Here is a 17,105-nt window from a genome sequence, read left to right on the forward strand (position 1 = left end):
AAAGAAATCACTTGGAGATTCGAGCGCAGGCTATATCCAACACTTTGGACCAACCTCGCGGCACGTGTTCCACCACCTGTTACCAGCTAAACACAGAAGGTCCTCTGTGCACGGCACGTGTTCCTCGCCAACAAACCGTCTAAGCTTCGTGTATTTAAAACTATGTCGCATACCACCTCAACTGATCCATCACCGAATACGTAAAGCTTTGTTGGATAAGCGTAAAAGAAGTGAGGTCTCAAGAGAAAAAATGGCGACTGTGGGAAGAAACATTGCTGCACCATTACTGTTCTTGAATCTGATCATGTACCTTATTGTGCTTGGTTTCGCAAGTTGGTGTCTCAACAGATACATCAATGGTCAAACTAACCACCCAAGTATAACTTCTCTCTGAATCTCTCTATTTATATATATATATATAAAATGATCATTTTACTATTTTACTTGAAATCATTAGTATTGTTACTGACTCTATGTTTTGTTATAAAACTAACTAGGCTTTGGAGGCAATGGAGCAACACCCTTCTTCTTGACGTTTTCGATTTTAGCAGCCGTTATAGGCATAGCGTCAAAGCTGGCCGGAGCTAACCATATCAGGTTCTGGAGGAACGATAGTCTTGCGGCCGCAGGATCTTCCTCTATAGTTGCATGGGCCGTCACCGCTCTTGCCATGGGGTAATAGCTAATATCATACTTATATATGTAGTATCTTTATATCAAAATGATTATTATTCTTTTCTTTTTTTTTTGTTGGGACTAAGGTTGGCATGCAAGCAAATAAACATAGGAGGATGGAGAGGGTGGAGGTTGAGGATTATTGAAGCCTTCATCATAATCCTAACGTTCACGCAGTTGCTTTACGTCTTGTTGATCCATGCTGGTGTATTCAGCAGCAAGTACGGTCCTGGATATAGAGATCGTGACTACGCTACAGGTCAAGGTCATGGTCACGTGCCAGGCACTCATGCAGGCGAGCACAAAGCTGGTGTTGGAACCACCACTATGGCCGTTTAGAGTCGCTGTTGTAGTGCTTTTGTAATCGTATAAATTTGAATAATAAACGATAAAGATGTAGGTTCCTTTTTTTACCTTATCAGTTTATGTAATAATGTGTTCCTTTGTTATTTTTATGGATTTGTGTTTTCTTATGCAAAAATGAAAATCTCATTATAAACAACATATACATTATTCTAATGTATATGACCTTACGCTATCTTTGTGCTTCTTCTGACCCTCGTCCTCGTCTATAAGCTACACTTTCTTGACGCACTACTTTCTCAACTCTTCTACTACTACTCCTGCTTCTCGTACTTAAACCTCTCTTCGCTCCCTTCTCAACCACAGGCTCAGACATTGGGACAAAGTGCATGAAACACAAGGGTACCAACGCCGCTAAAGACTGTACTATAATCCCTGAAGGCAAGTTCGAATAGTTACTAGACGTTATACCTATCACATTAGCTAATCCTACTCCCAAGAAAGCGCTAACAATCTGTGATAGACACAGACATGAAGCGAGAAACGATGTGAGCGATCCTTCACAGCCTTGAGGACACATGTTGGCTAACCGAACCGCAAAGGGGAGGATCTTGAACTGTGCGAGGATCTCAGCTAAGCTGGAGAAACAAAGGACAAAGACCTCGTTGGAGATACCAACTCCGAGGTTTATTTGCTTCACCAAAACATAGTCGAGGAGGATTGATAACGCGTATAGGATCTGGACTATATGGATGAGTGGTCTCATGGGGAGTGTCTTTAAGTATCGGTCGTAGACCACGGTTAGACAAAGAAGCATCACTTGTCCAATCACTTTGGACATTCCTATAACCGAAGGGTCCAAGTTCAGAACTTGCGTTTGGTAACAGAACACTGACCCCGAGAGAAGTGGGACCATTGAGATGGACACTACCGCCCAAATCATAGGCTGTGAGATGTCCTCCTCCTGGATAGCTTCCATGAGATTAGACAACTGTTTCTTTACACTCATCACAACCGAGCTTGTCTCTTTCCTCCGTGGCAAACCAAAGGATTCTTCCTTCGAAGACAAGGAGACAAGGAGCTGAAGAGACAAGACCGCGGTGAAGACAAGGAAGGAGATCTTTGGAGGTGTTCTGAGTAAGAGATATCCTCCAAGCAAGTTCCCTAAGACTCCACCAGCTGCTGAAGCCATGAGGGCGTAGGACTGAAGACCGTTTATTCTGTATCTCAGACCGTATTCAGCGACTAGAGCGTCTTTTGCAACCTCGGTGATGGATGCACCAAGGTTACTGAGCAGGGCACATGCTATAAGAGAAGGAAGAACTTCTCTAGCTCCTTGGAAGAGTGCCATTGTGCCCCATGCTAGTACCTGCAGCGACACTGATACAATAAAAACATTCAGACCATTTTGAAAGGGAGCAGACAAAGACAGAGAGACTTTGTGTTATGAACTAACCCGAATCAACAGAAGAAAATTTTTTTTTAAAACAAAACTGTATTAAGACAGACCTGTTTTAAGGTTTTTATATTGATTATGCGAATCAAATAAATTTATAACCCATTAGACACGTATTTATAACAATGTATAAAAAGCAACATTATTTATCATGTCGATTATGCGAATCAAATAAATTTATAACCCCTAAAATCCGATTTCATTTTTAGATCTTTATCTAGAAAAAATAAATTTTCCTAATTAGTATAAACTAAGTTCGTTCTAACAAATTGTTGGTACACAGATATTTTAGAACTTGCTAGTACACAGAGATTTAAGATGTTTCTAGAATTGATATTTTGGTATAAACTAACCTCCAATGGAGATGTAAGGAACTCTGCGACCGCTACCGATGTAAAGAACATCTGAGAGAACTCCGTAAAGAGGTTTAGCCACCATGGGAAGAAGACAAGAGTACTGCACAAGCTGAAGGGTGGATGGTTGGAGTCCGAGGGTGTTAACCATGTGGAAGTTAAGTGCAAGCCACGGGAAACATCTAGAGCCTTGCACCCAATAGCCTAAGCCACACAGAACCGAGATTCCTCCACCACCCATTTGTTCATACCTCGCCGTTTCTTCAGATTCAGACACGCCAGAGTTTCTTCTTTTTCTGGATATTGAGAGACATGAGAATGTCGTGGCTCTTTTTGATTTGGTTTCCACAATGAACAGAGTATTGCTCTTGTTCTGCTTCTCTTGCAGTTGTTGTAGTTTTGTGTTAAAGAAAAGAAATGGTGGTTTCAAGAACGTGGTTGGGGAGTTCTGGATTGATAGTAATGGATTTATCATTATGACTCTTAGAGATTCAGAGAGATGAAAACAGAGGAGGAGGAAGGTTTAGAAGAAATGTTGTCACATGCTTCGTATGTAACGGTGGGGTGTTTATGTAACTTTGGGTGCAAACTCTTAAGGATCGTTGAATCGAGGAAGGAGACGAAACAAACAAGAAAGAAAATAAAGAAAATGATATTTTTGAAGGATCGAGAAGCGTGTGGAGAAGCAATTAGAAGGAGACAAGAACTCACTAAAGCTAAATGCAGTTTAATACTTGTCTTCCACAGATAATCAAACTAAGATTCTAACGTTTTTATTTAAGTAATCAACTAACGGTTGTCATGGCTTTAGAGATTGATTATTAAGGTTTCTTTTTAAGGGGACCCACAGAAAAATCGACTGTCCTATGAGATTTGAAGATCACATCTGATTACGACATGTCACTAAAGTTCTGTTATATTAATTCGGTATCACAAAAAGAATAATTGAATTTTATTTAGTCGACCGTAGAAAACTGATGACTACTAGGGTTGAACGGTACGTCGGTAACGAGTATTGACCACAACCACAACACTTTCTAATAGGGACGCGAGTTTCTACATGGGATTATGTGGTTTACAATTTACTTACTAGTTATTGCTTATTCACATGCAGTTGAATATAAGTATACATACTTTTCCTATACTACAAATATAATATCTAAACGGAATACAAATAAATATCAGAACCGACTTCTCTGCGTACAATTTGGAGATATTTAGGAGGTGATATTTAATTTTGTTGTATTTTAATGCAACTTGCATGTAATTTATATTCATTTGAATATTGTAGCTTTTTGGTTACGGTTCTGTCAAAACTGAAATCTAGTGAAACCACAAAGTTACTTGCATACCGAATTTATTTGATAAAATAGTACAAACGGTAATCACATCCACACATATCAAAGTTTTATTTTAAAGGATACGTTTTCCATTCTAAGTACTTCTCAACGCTGTCAAGGCCACAAAGCTGCTTCACCACTGGCATAATCGCCGGAACCGGCAACTCAAAACCAATGTCAGAATCGTCTCTGCGATCACCACCATTAACGCACTTCCAAGAAAAGTACTGTTTCCGAGCCTCTCTTATGGCTGACCTTGTAGCACAATGCACAGAAGCAGCTCCAAGCAACGGAGGTTCACCTGAAGCTGCATCAGAAAGAAGTAGAAGAAGACAGATTCAGCATTTCAAAGAATCATAAGACTAAACCTTTTAGAGGAGAAAAAAACAAAACAAGTGGAATGTCATTTTGATTCTAGCTTTCAAAACCTTTAGAGGATAGAACACGGTTCCTGTGATGACCACTGTTGAGAATCTGAACGTTGAACTGTTTTGGGATTGTGTCTATTGTAGGGATTTTGTAGTCCCATGTGCCTTCTTGAATCACAAGCCCGTTCTCATCTGTTGTATACTCTTCATTCATGAAAAAACCGATCCCTTGCACAAACGCTCCTTCGATCTTCCCAAGAGAAAAAAGAACAAAGAGAATCAATCAAACCTTATATATAACATTATCAAGAATCCAAAACCAATCTCATCAAGCTTATTACCTGTCCCAAATCAACAGCAGGATTAAGGCTTCTTCCACAGTCGTAAATGATATCTGATCTTATAATTTCCGTTCTTCCTGTCACTATGTCCACCTCCACCTACATCACAGTATATGTTACTGATTTAGTCTTTTAAGGGAACGGCTAAAATGATAGGTTATAATAAGATTCACCTCACTAGCTCCAACTCCATAGTTTAGATAATCTGCAGAAGAGGTCTCTGGCTTATAAAAAGTACGCGCTGATAAGTCCACAGATTGAGCATATGCCTGCAGTTTTCACATTAGTTTATACCTGAGATATGATGAGAATGATGTTAAGGTTATATACCTGTTGAATGAGCATGTCCCATGTCACCGACCGAGCGTTCTCCAGAATCTCATTCATGGTAGCTTTCAGCCTCTCCACCAAGATGGCGCAGCAAAGCCTAACCGCTTCACAACAGTTCTCGGATGTTGTGCTACCCGCAGTGTAACTGGTTTGAGTCATACTGAGCGTGTCAGTCTGAAGAAGCCGTATTCTCTCGAGAAGATCTTGACTTCCTTCACACTTGATGATACCAAGACCATAAGCCACCATCTGTTGCACCTTCGTCCATAACCCTTGCCCCATCTCGATACCCGCAACCTCGACCACAACCGAACCATCCCACAAAATGCTCACTCTCCCCGGAGTTGGCCTATTCTTAACGTGATAGACGATGGGTACTCTAGAAATCCCCCTTTTGCGCCATACGTTACCAGCGTTAAACTCTTTCACTGACACAGCCCTTCTCTTGAAATCTGAAGATATCTCCAGTTTGTCCCATAACAAAGGCAGAGTATACTCATCAGGCTCGCCAGCAGCTTCCGTGTAAAACTTGCTGAGGCTTTCGTAAGTGTGAACGTTTATCCTCCTCACGACATCAACGTCCATGTTCAGGGAACATGCTACATTCTCGACGATGGATTCAGCGATATATGAGCCTTGTACCTCACCGGGCGCCCTCAAGGACGTTCTGCTCGGACGGTTTGTCTTACACACTTTGATGTCGAATGACAACGCACCCCAGTCGTATTTCTTCAGGGAGTTCACTATATTCTTCGGCAGCATTGGACTTACATCCACATCTACTCCTGCGTCTATTAACATAGTTGTCTCTAGTGCTGTGAGTTTACCGTCAGATGTGAAACCAACGCTGTAAGTTATTTTCATGGGATGCCTTCCTCCAACCATTATCATATCAGTCTTCCGGTTGAGGTAAATCCTTACAGGGCGCTGTAATTTTTGTGCAGCGAGTGCACATGCTGTCGCAACCTGAGAAAATCTCAACAGCATTAATATAAAATTATCATGGACATGGACATGGCCCCTGAGATTTTAGGGGCTGTAGCTGACTTAGTAAAGATTTGAATAAAAAATTCTTTTTTACAAATTTGAGAGCCTTTTTTTTTTACAAATTTGGGGGCATATGTCAATGTTTCATCTGGTTTTGCCCAGGACTGGCCCTGTGGACAGGTCTCTTCTTATTCTGTTAATGACTTATATCTAGAAAAGAAGATAGTACACTTACAGGCATTGACTTTATAGCTTTTCCACCGAAGCCACCTCCAAGTCTTCTGGTGATGACTCGCACGTTATTCTCTGGGATGCCAAGACATGTAGCAATCACTGCTTGTGTGTACTCGCTTGCTTGAGTTGAACTGTAAACCACTAAATATTTGTCTTCGTCTGGCAAGGCAAGTGCCGTTTGTGTCTCCATGTAGAAGAAGTATTGTGACTCGAGTGTCAACTGCATACCCAAATCAAACAGCACTCATGACTGTAAGAATGTACTACAAAGAATTTATCTGAATAGATCGAAGTGAAGCGAGAGAAAGAGATTTTTCATACCTCTACTGAGCGTATCTTACGATCAGCTTCAGCCATTCCTTTTGAAACATCGCCAGCGGGTTCAGGTTTATACTGGGAAGGAACCTCAAAAAGGCTGGACCTGTTGACTGCCTCCTCCACGGATAATACAGGTGTTTCTATGTTCTTTAGATCGTACTCAACTACTGCAAGCTTTACTGCCAAATCTGCATGTTTTTGAGTGTCTGCAACCTGAGAGGTCACCATAAATGTACTAAAATTCAAGAAAGACAGACGCAAAAAAGGGTATTCTATTTTTTCTTATTATTCGTTTTGGAGCTTAGTCTATGATGCTAGAAATTGGACTTACCACAAGAGCAATGATTTGTCCGGCACAGATAGTAACTTCATCTGCAAATAGAAGCCCTGTGCCGAACATAGATATGTAACCAACGTTTTGCCCCGCTTGAGGAATATCCTTGAAAGTAATAACTGCCAAAACTCCGACCGGTGTCACATTTCCTCTGAAACCAACTCTCTTTATCCTAGCCAATGCCTTTGTGCTATAGATGAATGCTCCATGTAGACAATTGGGTAAGGATGGAATATCATCAACGTAAACAGCTTCACCTGGAAAGACAGAAGCTCATGTTATTGAGTCTTTCAACACCATTAATACAAAAATTATATTATTAAAAACAATAAAAGCAACAATATAGTACTACTAACCAGCTGCCTGCATTTCAGCTCCATATTTGATAATGGCTTCACCAACAGGTTGAAACTCTTTATTTTCAAACACCTGCTGCGCAGATGACAGCGAAGGCAGAGATAACGTTGGAACGACGTGCCCATCGACATGTTTTCTCTCTGAATCCCAGCAGCCACTCTCGATCAGAGGATAGAGAAAATCAAAGAGAAACCCAGCGGCCAAGCTTTTCTTATACTCAGTGTACGAGGTATCTATGCTGGGCACTATGATCCCTTTAAGTAACCTCACAGCTTCAAATAAAACACTGTGGCTGAGTAATTTACCCGTCAGAAAATCCTCAACCTCCCTCGCCCTGATTGAATGATACCCACCAAAAGAACCAAACGCCAAGCGGCATTTATCCACAACGACGCCTCTTGATAATGCATCGTGAGAGACTACCGCTAAGAAAGCAGCGTTGATATAAGGCAATGCACTTCCGAAAGGGCGAGGTGCAGCACGATAGGTTTCGAAAAGCAAACCAGTAGTAGAAGAAGCCGTCCAGGTGGGAATTTGAACCTTTAAAAGAACAGCTGTAGTGTCTATTATTGGAGGCGACACAAGAAACTCACCGATCCTACGCCTCTCGTGTCTCCCAGCGTTCATCATATGCACAGACGCATCAGCAGCGAGCAAAAGTGTGGTTATGTCAGAAGGAAAGTTTTTGCTCTGTGCCATCACCAGATTACCACCGATACTCCCTGAGTTTCTGATAAAATGGTTGGCCACCTTCTCCATATGAATACCAATTTTCTTGAAAACATAACCAGACGTATCTTCCTCCATCAAAGCTTCGATAACTTTAGAGATGGTAACAACTGCTCCAATCTCAATTCCTCTGTCATCTTTCTTGATCATTGACATCTCTGGAATGTGGCTGATATCAATGTATCTACCATATTGCTTCACTTCCTTGTAGTAACCTGTTCCCGTGTTACCAACAACTAATTTCACCAAACCTCTATCACCGCCAGAGTTGATTGTTGCCAATATTTCCTGAAGCTCCTCGACGCTAGCAGGAGTGCTCCAATGATACCTCACCTGATCCAAAACATTAGGTTGACGCTTTATCTTTGCCTTCAAGAAATCCGGAAAAGAGACAAGATCCTTCTCAGGATTGTAAGGAGGCAGTTTCTTCAACATCTCTTCTCTGCTTTCCCCTTTCCTCCAGAAAGAGTTGAATCCCAAATCCTCTATGTCCACATCTACAGCAAAGCTCTTGCAAGCATCGGCAATGGGACGATAACCGGTGCAGCGACAGAGGTTTCCGGAAATAGACTTCTCTGCTGCAGAAGCAGTGAGGTAGTCAGGAGGATTGGAGTTATGTGCGTTTGAAAGAGCGGAGTAGAGAGAGATGCACATCCCCGGGGTACAGAAACCACACTGCGAGGCGTGGAACCCGGCGAATCTTTTGTGAATTGGGTGGAAGCCTCTTTCGGTGTTTCCTAGTCCGTCGGATGTGGTTATGGAACACCCATTTATGCTGCAAAGAAGGGTCAAGCACGAGTTTATAGAATACTCCTCGACTTTGTCTGACACTGGATCATATTTTGATAGAATCACGATGCAAGCACCACAACCCCCTGCACGAAAAATCCAACTGAGTCAGCAAGTGAAACACACACACATACTCAAAAACAATACGTTCTAAGACAACATGAAACAGAGGAAAAAAAACATGTATCCTGTTCCAGTCCTAGTCTCAAATTGAACATGAACACCAAACGTCAACGCATACGGATACATCGATTATAACAATTTATCTAATTGTCACCGGATTTCAAAGATTAAAATCATGACTTTTTTATTGTGGAGACACAAGTTTTAATCCTCCAACTGAAGAATCCTCATATATTATCACAAGAAGCTTCTAGATATGAATTTGAGGTTCAAACATAGAAGAAGTACATGATACAAACCGAACAAAAGCACGAAAGAAACCAAATATTCATTAGAAAAGTGACAAGTGTGTGACTCTGTATGTATGTGTACCTTCGCCACAGCTGAGCTTGGAGCTCTTAAAGGGAGTGCTGGAACGCAAGAACTCAAGCAAAGTAGTAGAAGGATGAACCGAAAAGACTTCAAATCTCTCTCCGTTAACAGCAAACACCAAATCTTCACACGCCATTTTCTTGCCACACTAAAACCAAAAAGAAAGTACACAACAACAAAATTAGCTAATCTTTTCTAAGTAACCAAGAGAGCGGTGACTGCAAAAAAACAGGTTATTTAATAGAGTGAGTGACTGACACATAGCAATTTCAACACGATAGGGAACCTGAAAAGTGGGGGGGAAGTGGACACTAAGCTATGTAGAGAAAGTCCACACTAAACGTCAATACTACTAATAGCAGAGTTTGGTACGTATAGATGAGTAACAACTAACAACGCCATATGCTGGTGATAAGAGATGGTTTGTTATCCAAAACTGAAAAATACCATCTAATAAGAGATAACTTCCATTTCAAATGGGATTCTATCTTGTGTTGACGAACGAGGTGAAAACTAGGGATGTTAACAATGGGTTTTTACCCATAGGGTACCCTAAACCCGGTTGGAATTTAAAAACCAAAACCCGTATATTCAGTTTTCAAAATTCGCGGGTTTATTTTGGGCGGGTCTTGATTTATAAATTACCCGTTCGGGTTTTACCCTATCGGGTTTCGGGTACCCTATGGGTTTTTAAAAAAAAAAATATAATTGAAAGGACGACTTTTACCCTAATTTTTAAGGATTTAAATGATTGAAATCAAAAATTAGATGTATAAATCAAAACATACAATGCCCACTATTAAATTTTGCACTCTCTATAACTTATTTATTTACTTACATTATGGATATAGTATAAATTTGCAAATTGAAAATTATGAATGATGAAAATTTTATTTGTTACTTTATACAGAAAATAAATTTGATAATTGAAAATTAATCAAATTTAATACAAAACATGATTAAAATTAAATATTCAATACATATAAATTTAAGTTAAAACTATAAAACTTTAACTAAAAAACCACAAAACTCAAAAAAGGGTTTTTTCGGGTACCCTTGGGTAACCCTAAAGTTCTAGGGTTTTTCGCGGGTTACTCTAATAGTACCGGGTTTTTTTCGGGTTTTATAGTTTAGGGTATTTTCTGGGCGGGTTTAGTTTGGGTTCGGGCCGGGCCGGGTTTTTTTGCCCATGACAACATCCCTAGTGAAAACGATTGCTCTCTCTCTCTCTCTCTCTCTCTCTCTCTCTCTCTCTCTCTCTCTTTCGCTGCTTACCTAAACTGCGACTTTCGGTGGTGTTGGGACGCTGATTGATTCCTTCCATAGACTCTTTCTCTTGGATGCGTCGCCATTGATGGATATACGGAACCGAAGCATTGAATCGATTCTTCATAGCTTGAGCTTCCAACGACCACGTACGGCAAAGAGGAACTCGCCATCAACCTCGTGCAGATTAAGCGAAAGTAACTTTCTATTTTCGGTTAGGATAATCTGATCTAACCGATTCAAACCGAACCGAACCGTACCGATTAAACTGATTAGAACCGATTTCTTTTATTCCTTTCTATGAGATTGAACCTGAAGGTAAAATGCCTAAACCGAACCGAATAATTTTTCATTAACCGGAAATTCTGAAACTAATGTTATTCATTTAAATATCGTACCGCTGGTCAAGAGAATTTATGTTTCGTTATAGTTATATCGCGTGACGTATAAAACTTCGATAGGCAAAAATATGTTCTAGTTCAGTTGATAAGAGTATACAGCACTACTAATACTAGTGAGTGAGTGAGTACACAACTTATATTCGGATCATTTCTCAGTAGCAGCTTCTGATTCTTGGTGATTTTCCTCATCGTCTGTGATCCCTACTTGTAACTCATCTTCTGCTGCATCCTCTGGGGTTGCTTCAGGATCCATCACTCCTGAAACTAAAAAAAACTAACCAGTTAGTTACAAATCAATGCGGTTTTGTGCAAGAAAATATCAATGGCATGTACCAAATCATCTGAGTACCTGGTTTCTTCTTCTTCCTTGAAGATCTTCTTGATTTATCATCTGACGCTGTACCGAGAAACAGATTGCTATACTTAGTCAATACTCTTTCTTTCTCCTCAAGCATTCCTAAAAGCTCGTAAGCGTCCGCCACTGACTGCACAATCTTTTTATCCGTAGGTTTGCGGTCATAACTCTCCAGATCCTTAAACAGCTTCATAACCCACAACACAACACAGGTTCAAGGTCAGCACGAAATAGAAACAAGGACATAATACCTTTACTAGGTCAGTTCAGTATCGATTAGCAATTTAGTGTTGAGTCAGTGATGAGGAACTAAGCCAAGAAGATATTTGCAAATTAGCATAAGAACGAAGGAAAAGAATAACAAACCTTAACAAGTTCTTGTAACATGTTGTTCCGGAAATATATGCGAGTCATTTGTAAGCATAATTGCCAAGGCACGGAATGCAGATCATTCCCTATTTTCTTACGCCAGATTGCATGCGCCTCTTCTGCTCTACGGTCCATATCTAAGGCCCGTATCAACTGTCCATATGTCCCCATCGTGTTCCCTTGTCCCTTGCTTAGGATCCACTTTATTACCTACAAGCCATTAAAATAGAGGATATGTACTTCGGTGTTTGATTATTCACGGTTCATGAGTCTCAAATAGGAGAAAAGAAGGGAGATGCTTTTGGGTGACACATACCTGAACCATTCGATGCCATTGATGTTCCTTTTCAAGAATAGCTATTACTCTTTTGAGGGAAGCAATGGGGAAATTGCGTTCCCAAGCAACCCAAGCATCCAGAGCTCCATAGACAGCCTCTTTGTTATCTTCGATATCAAGCAGCTGCAGTTTGTACAGATAAGCCAATGACAATACAAACAAGTAACCATCACTGACGAACCATTAGTAAAAGGCACATCTGAAGAATTTAAACTTCTTTTTTTTGTTGCTTACAGTATTCACAAGAAACTTTATTTTATCCTTCTTGGGTATGTTCTCCCCAGTTTGATGCTTCCTAGGGGTTTCAGCGTTTTCCTCCTTTGATGAATCCGCAACATCTTGCTCATCATCCTACATCAAGATGAAAAATGCGGAGCCCAAAGTAACGTAAGAACAAACAATGAGAGGCCCAATTCTCAGGAAATTGCTAACCAAAAGTACATGGATCAAAGAAATTATTTTGATCATTAGAAAATGTCAGCTCTGTATTTGACTATACGAATCAACTGAGAGCTACAGGCCACTCTAAGACTATATTATGCACGTGGGTTAGCTTATATTATATGTAGTTGAATATCTATAAGACCTGTCTGAAAAGAAAAGCTCACTCTAAGACTAGGGGCAACAAAACAAAATCTCCAGTGTAGTCTATAATCACCTCAGTCTCCAGAGAACGTCTATGAGATGAATGGGAATCAGCCACAAACTGATAGCTCATCGATTGGACCCTTGAAAAAGCAGGCTTGTTTGTTTGATTGGCCTGAGAAATAGCACAATGAGATGTATACAAATAGAAATCTAAAATAAACACCAGACATGCGGTTAATTTATACGCTTCTATGACGACTACTAGTGTAAGACCAAAAAAAAAAAAAAAACTTATTACCTCAAGAAGATGATGAAATGGACTTGTACGAATGGCTATGTGATGATTACTGGAAAAAAATGAATGGTAAAAGCATCATCATCAGAGCCAATCTGAAATAAATCATTTGCTAATTAACGCAATCCAAGCATTATTATACCTTATTCCATTGAAATGAGAAAACACTCCTTGCTCACCTACAACAATTAACTTTCTTATTAAATAGAATTCACCAAGTTTTTTTTTAAATCATGCTACAGAGATACCGAACGTTCATATTATAAGATTTAAACAAATCAGATCCAAGTTCGAACTCATTAACAGAATCACGATGAAAAACTCAGTGCTATTTAAATTCAAAACGAAATTCATCAGCCTATACTAAAACCATTACATCCTCGTCCTCCTCCGGTGAAGAGGTTTCGTGAGGAAGAAACAGTAGCTAACGGCGCCGCTAGGTTTCCGGTTGCTCTAGCAACGGCGCGTTTGAGAGGCGTTTTAGGAATTAGAGAACTGAAACCCGCCATCGGAGTCGGAAGCCGGAGGCGGAAATGGGGTTTGTGAAATCATTATTAGTCTTCTTAAAATGTAGCCCATTAGGATAAAACGATAGGCCCATTAGGATAAAACGATAGGCCCTCTAACGAGAAGTTGAAGAACGTTTCATACATTTCCAATGAGTATTTTCACCTCTATAATAACATTTAGAGGTGAAATTACTCCAACCCACCTCTATTTTTTCCTCGAAATCATTGTTTACTGACCCTGCAATCACCACCCGACCTTTTCCCATGCTTTGGCCTCACTCGCACGCTATCGTGAATCACTTCCCGATAGGTCACCCATCCTTCCACTACTCCAGCTCAAGCACGCTTAACTCTGGAGTTCTTTCAGGATGTGTTCCGGAAAAGGTAAGTCAACTTTGGTGACATAGGTAGTCAAATCAATTCTCTTAAGCCTTTTCACATATCACAACTCGGGATGTTACATGGAGATTGCTATTATAGAGAAATACATTGGAGCATATATCACCTCTATAATAGAGTTTCTCTATTTTAGAGGTGAAAATAGCAAAATACATTGGAGATGGTCTTAGGCCTGGCGTTCGAACTGTCGAGGTTAATTTCGATTTTCGGTACTTTGATCGTAAATTCCATTTCGGGTTTTATTAAATATCAGGTTGGATGCGGTTCGGTTTCTTCTGGATTCGGTTTGAATCGGATTGTAAACCAAAGTCTAAAATCGCCAAAAAATATTTATTTTAAACCCGAAATTTTGATTAAAAATTCAAAAAATATAAATTATTCTTAAATCTAATGAAAAATTAGTTAAATTATCTAAACTAACTAAAGATTATTCAAAGTAACAAATAAAGCAAACTAATTTTTTATAATATTATAAAATATCTTAACATATATAAAAACATTAACATATTTAATTAATTTCGGATATCTTTAGATCTTAGTTCGGATTTCAGTTCGATTCATATCCAAATTTCAAAGTACTAAGCTTACAAATCCGGTTCAGGTTTTTTTGTATAGCGGTTTAGATCCAGTTTTGGTTTTTAGGTATATGATTACGAGATTGTGAGCAATATTTCAGCTGAGAAGGCTGCAGATGCAGCTCGACCAAAATAAACCCAAATGGATCAAACATGCTCAGCTAAATATGTTCAGATTACCAGTCCCCTTAATCTGATGAATAGAACTACTACTTCTTAGGCACTAGCTAGTAGGTTCATTAGAGAAGAAAATAGACGAAAGCCAGGGGGTAATAAGCATGCTGAATGAAGAGAGTTTGACAGAGGATGCTTCGACTAATAATGAGATTGTTTAGCTCCATAGTGTATGAACCATTGAACAAGAGGAAACATCAAAGACAACCCGAAGATAACTAATATTAAAAAAAAACAATATATAGAACCACTAGAAAGATCAGGCCTCAGTCACAGTCCTTATGATAAGACAAAATAAATACAAACACTTACATAAGCTTCAAGTCCTCTATATGATCTACATAAGCGAAAAGTTTCTTACCCTTAACCTCTTTCATTCCTCGGATTTCAACACTTCTGCTAGTTTTCCTCTCGAGATTGTAGTAAAAAACATAAAAAGGGTCGGATACTTTTCTCGGAATTAACACAATTTCATTTGTACCTACAATAAAGTATAACGTGTCGTGTATAGCTTCATTCCTCAACATGGGAAACTTGTAAGTATGTTTCGACCATTCTTCTTTTCCGGAGTCTTGTGGAACCCACAAGTCAAAACTTGTACTTGCTTCAGAAAAACTTCTTTGCATCTCAAGTGAAGCCAGTTGACCGTTGTAGTTTATCAGAGTTGTCGTTTCAGGTTCCATTGCTCCAAGGGAACTTTCCCTAACTCTAATAAAGCTGTACTTCTCAGATCTTACGTCAAAGCACACGATCATCATACAAGGGTCGGGCAAGGAATGCTCATAAGCTCTGTAGTACAAAACACCATTGATGCATACACCAGCAGATATAGGAGAATGAGGTGTGTCATATTCAATCGTTCTCCAAGACATTTTATCAGTTTCTAATGTCAGAACTTGATGGTTATCTTCTCCATGTTCTCCTGTTATTGTCAATACCTTGACTTGTTTCTCAATCGGATCATACCCAAAAAATGTTCTTATCCAACTATGTATCTTCACTTCTGGTAAAGTAAAGCATTGTCCAGTACTAGGGTTACATATCTTCCACAAAGACATACCTTCTCTAACATAGACCAAAGAACCGATATGTCCTAATGTATAGAAACGTCCACACGGCAAATTCATATGATAGCTGGCAGCTATAGAAGACGAGTTCACATCTGTATTTTGATGAGGCTGAGGTGAGGAAGACAAGAACAACTTGAGATTATTCTTTCCGCAGGCGAACAAGATCTGCGGTCGAGAAGAAGATCTCGCCCGGAAGGACTTTGTAAAATCTTGACGGCTGATTGTGGAAGCCCATAACTTGCATACGCAACGGAATCTCGCTATAGATCTCGACGGTAATCTCAAGAGTATCTCGGTAATGAGATCATCTGGAATCTGTTCCGAGTATTTTGAGAATCGTGTAAGAATGGTTTGATGATCCTTCTGGTGCAGTGATTCCATGGCGGTGACGGTGAGACACTTGCGTTAAACCTAGCTTGTGTTCCAAACTGTATATGTATTAATATATTGGTTATTAATTATGAGTTAACCATGTGAAATTTTTATGATAAATAAATCAGATATTTGATGGTAAATTAATTGGCAAATCACTTAGATAGAAAAAAAGTAATATGATAAAATAACAAACAAAGAGAAAATTTCCCAAAATAATTTTAATCTATACTATTATTTGCGAAGTAAATTTTAGCAACGGAGTTCTCACGTTAAAAGTTAGAGCGGTTAATATCTATACTACCCTTAATGAATTTATCTATAATTAACTATATAATCAAAAACGAATTTTTATTTATAATATTATTTTTTTTTCAAAAAGATAATTTTTACATTGTGTTGTTATCTTAAAACATATTTTTCAGTTATAAATATAATTAAAAACGAATTTTTAATAATAATATTTTTTTTTCAAAAAGATAATTTTTACATTGTGTTGTTATCTTAAAACATATTTTCAGTTATAAATATAACCAAAAACGAATTTTTATTTATATTAAAAGTTAAAAATTAAAAGTTAGCACAGTTAATATCATTTATACCCTTAATAAATAAATTAAATAAATTAGATAAAATAAAAAACGAATTTAGTGTTTATTTGATTAGATAAGTGTTTACAATTAATAAAAATAAAAATTATCCATAACTTAGAAATATATTTAAAATAAAAAGATAATTCTTATATATATTGTGTTGTTATCCTTTTTTGGAACAATATTGTGTTGTTATGCAAAAATATATATTTTAATAAAATGGTTAAAAGTTTAAAAACAGAAAATACATAACTAAATATTAAGTAAAATTATTATTTTTTATATAATTGAAAGAGAATATCAAGTGATCTCTAAGATTTATATCTTATTTATTAAAAATGAATATAGTGCACAAAAGAATTTTAAAAATTTCTAATACATAAGAATTTTCAA

The 17,105-nt window shown here is 38.5% G+C and overlaps 5 protein-coding genes across 9 annotated transcripts; 1 reads left to right on the top strand and 4 right to left on the bottom strand.

The window, feature by feature from the left end:
* The first annotated feature begins 173 nt into the window (after nucleotides 1–173).
* BNAA10G02700D (membrane protein PM19L) lies at nucleotides 174–1,174 on the top strand. Its single transcript, XM_013811017.3, has 3 exons — nucleotides 174–377; nucleotides 498–675; nucleotides 762–1,174. Exons 1-3 carry the CDS (start codon nucleotides 251–253, stop codon nucleotides 1,012–1,014), a joined length of 558 nt encoding a protein of 185 aa, XP_013666471.1. The 5' UTR covers nucleotides 174–250; the 3' UTR covers nucleotides 1,015–1,174.
* LOC106371002 (probable folate-biopterin transporter 8, chloroplastic) lies at nucleotides 1,058–3,480 on the bottom strand. 2 transcript variants are annotated; one of them, XM_013811016.3, is made up of 2 exons: nucleotides 2,788–3,480; nucleotides 1,058–2,358 (listed from the first exon to the last, which is right to left on the bottom strand). In XM_013811016.3, the coding sequence occupies exons 1-2, from the start codon at nucleotides 3,260–3,262 to the stop codon at nucleotides 1,211–1,213; spliced, it is 1,623 nt and encodes a 540-aa protein (XP_013666470.2). In that variant the 5' UTR covers nucleotides 3,263–3,480; the 3' UTR covers nucleotides 1,058–1,210. The 2 variants fall into 2 exon arrangements, with proteins under 2 accessions (XP_013666470.2, XP_022548890.2); XM_022693169.2 differs by having other exon boundaries at nucleotides 1,211–2,347; nucleotides 2,788–2,838.
* Nucleotides 3,481–4,127: 647 nt separating this feature from the next.
* On the bottom strand, nucleotides 4,128–10,839 carry LOC106371001 (aldehyde oxidase 4). Of its 2 annotated transcripts, XM_013811012.3 has the most exons (11): nucleotides 10,685–10,839; nucleotides 9,410–9,557; nucleotides 7,396–9,000; nucleotides 7,037–7,296; nucleotides 6,709–6,918; nucleotides 6,389–6,607; nucleotides 5,167–6,132; nucleotides 5,010–5,105; nucleotides 4,837–4,935; nucleotides 4,556–4,745; nucleotides 4,128–4,434 (listed from the first exon to the last, which is right to left on the bottom strand). In XM_013811012.3, the coding sequence occupies exons 2-11, from the start codon at nucleotides 9,543–9,545 to the stop codon at nucleotides 4,196–4,198; spliced, it is 4,020 nt and encodes a 1,339-aa protein (XP_013666466.2). In that variant the 5' UTR covers nucleotides 9,546–9,557; nucleotides 10,685–10,839; the 3' UTR covers nucleotides 4,128–4,195. The 2 variants fall into 2 exon arrangements, with proteins under 2 accessions (XP_013666466.2, XP_048599370.1); XM_048743413.1 differs by lacking the exon at nucleotides 10,685–10,839 and having other exon boundaries at nucleotides 9,410–9,616.
* Nucleotides 10,840–11,108: 269 nt separating this feature from the next.
* LOC106370999 (pentatricopeptide repeat-containing protein At4g21190) lies at nucleotides 11,109–13,614 on the bottom strand. Of its 3 annotated transcripts, none has more exons than XM_013811010.3 (9): nucleotides 13,397–13,614; nucleotides 13,163–13,199; nucleotides 13,024–13,072; nucleotides 12,796–12,897; nucleotides 12,372–12,488; nucleotides 12,117–12,260; nucleotides 11,798–12,010; nucleotides 11,426–11,618; nucleotides 11,109–11,340 (listed from the first exon to the last, which is right to left on the bottom strand). In XM_013811010.3, exons 1-9 carry the CDS (start codon nucleotides 13,527–13,529, stop codon nucleotides 11,222–11,224), a joined length of 1,107 nt encoding a protein of 368 aa, XP_013666464.1. In that variant the 5' UTR covers nucleotides 13,530–13,614; the 3' UTR covers nucleotides 11,109–11,221. The 3 variants fall into 3 exon arrangements, with proteins under 3 accessions (XP_013666464.1, XP_013666465.1, XP_013666463.1); XM_013811011.3 differs by having other exon boundaries at nucleotides 11,109–11,334; nucleotides 13,391–13,565; XM_013811009.2 differs by having other exon boundaries at nucleotides 13,391–13,564.
* Nucleotides 13,615–14,985: 1,371 nt separating this feature from the next.
* On the bottom strand, nucleotides 14,986–16,128 carry LOC106370819 (F-box protein DOR-like). The gene has a single exon (XM_013810793.3). The coding sequence runs from the start codon at nucleotides 16,126–16,128 to the stop codon at nucleotides 14,986–14,988; it is 1,143 nt and encodes a 380-aa protein (XP_013666247.3).
* Nucleotides 16,129–17,105: the final 977 nt, after the last annotated feature.

This window comes from Brassica napus, chromosome A10, assembly GCF_020379485.1.
Source record: "Brassica napus cultivar Da-Ae chromosome A10, Da-Ae, whole genome shotgun sequence".
NCBI classification, from domain to species: domain Eukaryota; kingdom Viridiplantae; phylum Streptophyta; class Magnoliopsida; order Brassicales; family Brassicaceae; genus Brassica; species Brassica napus.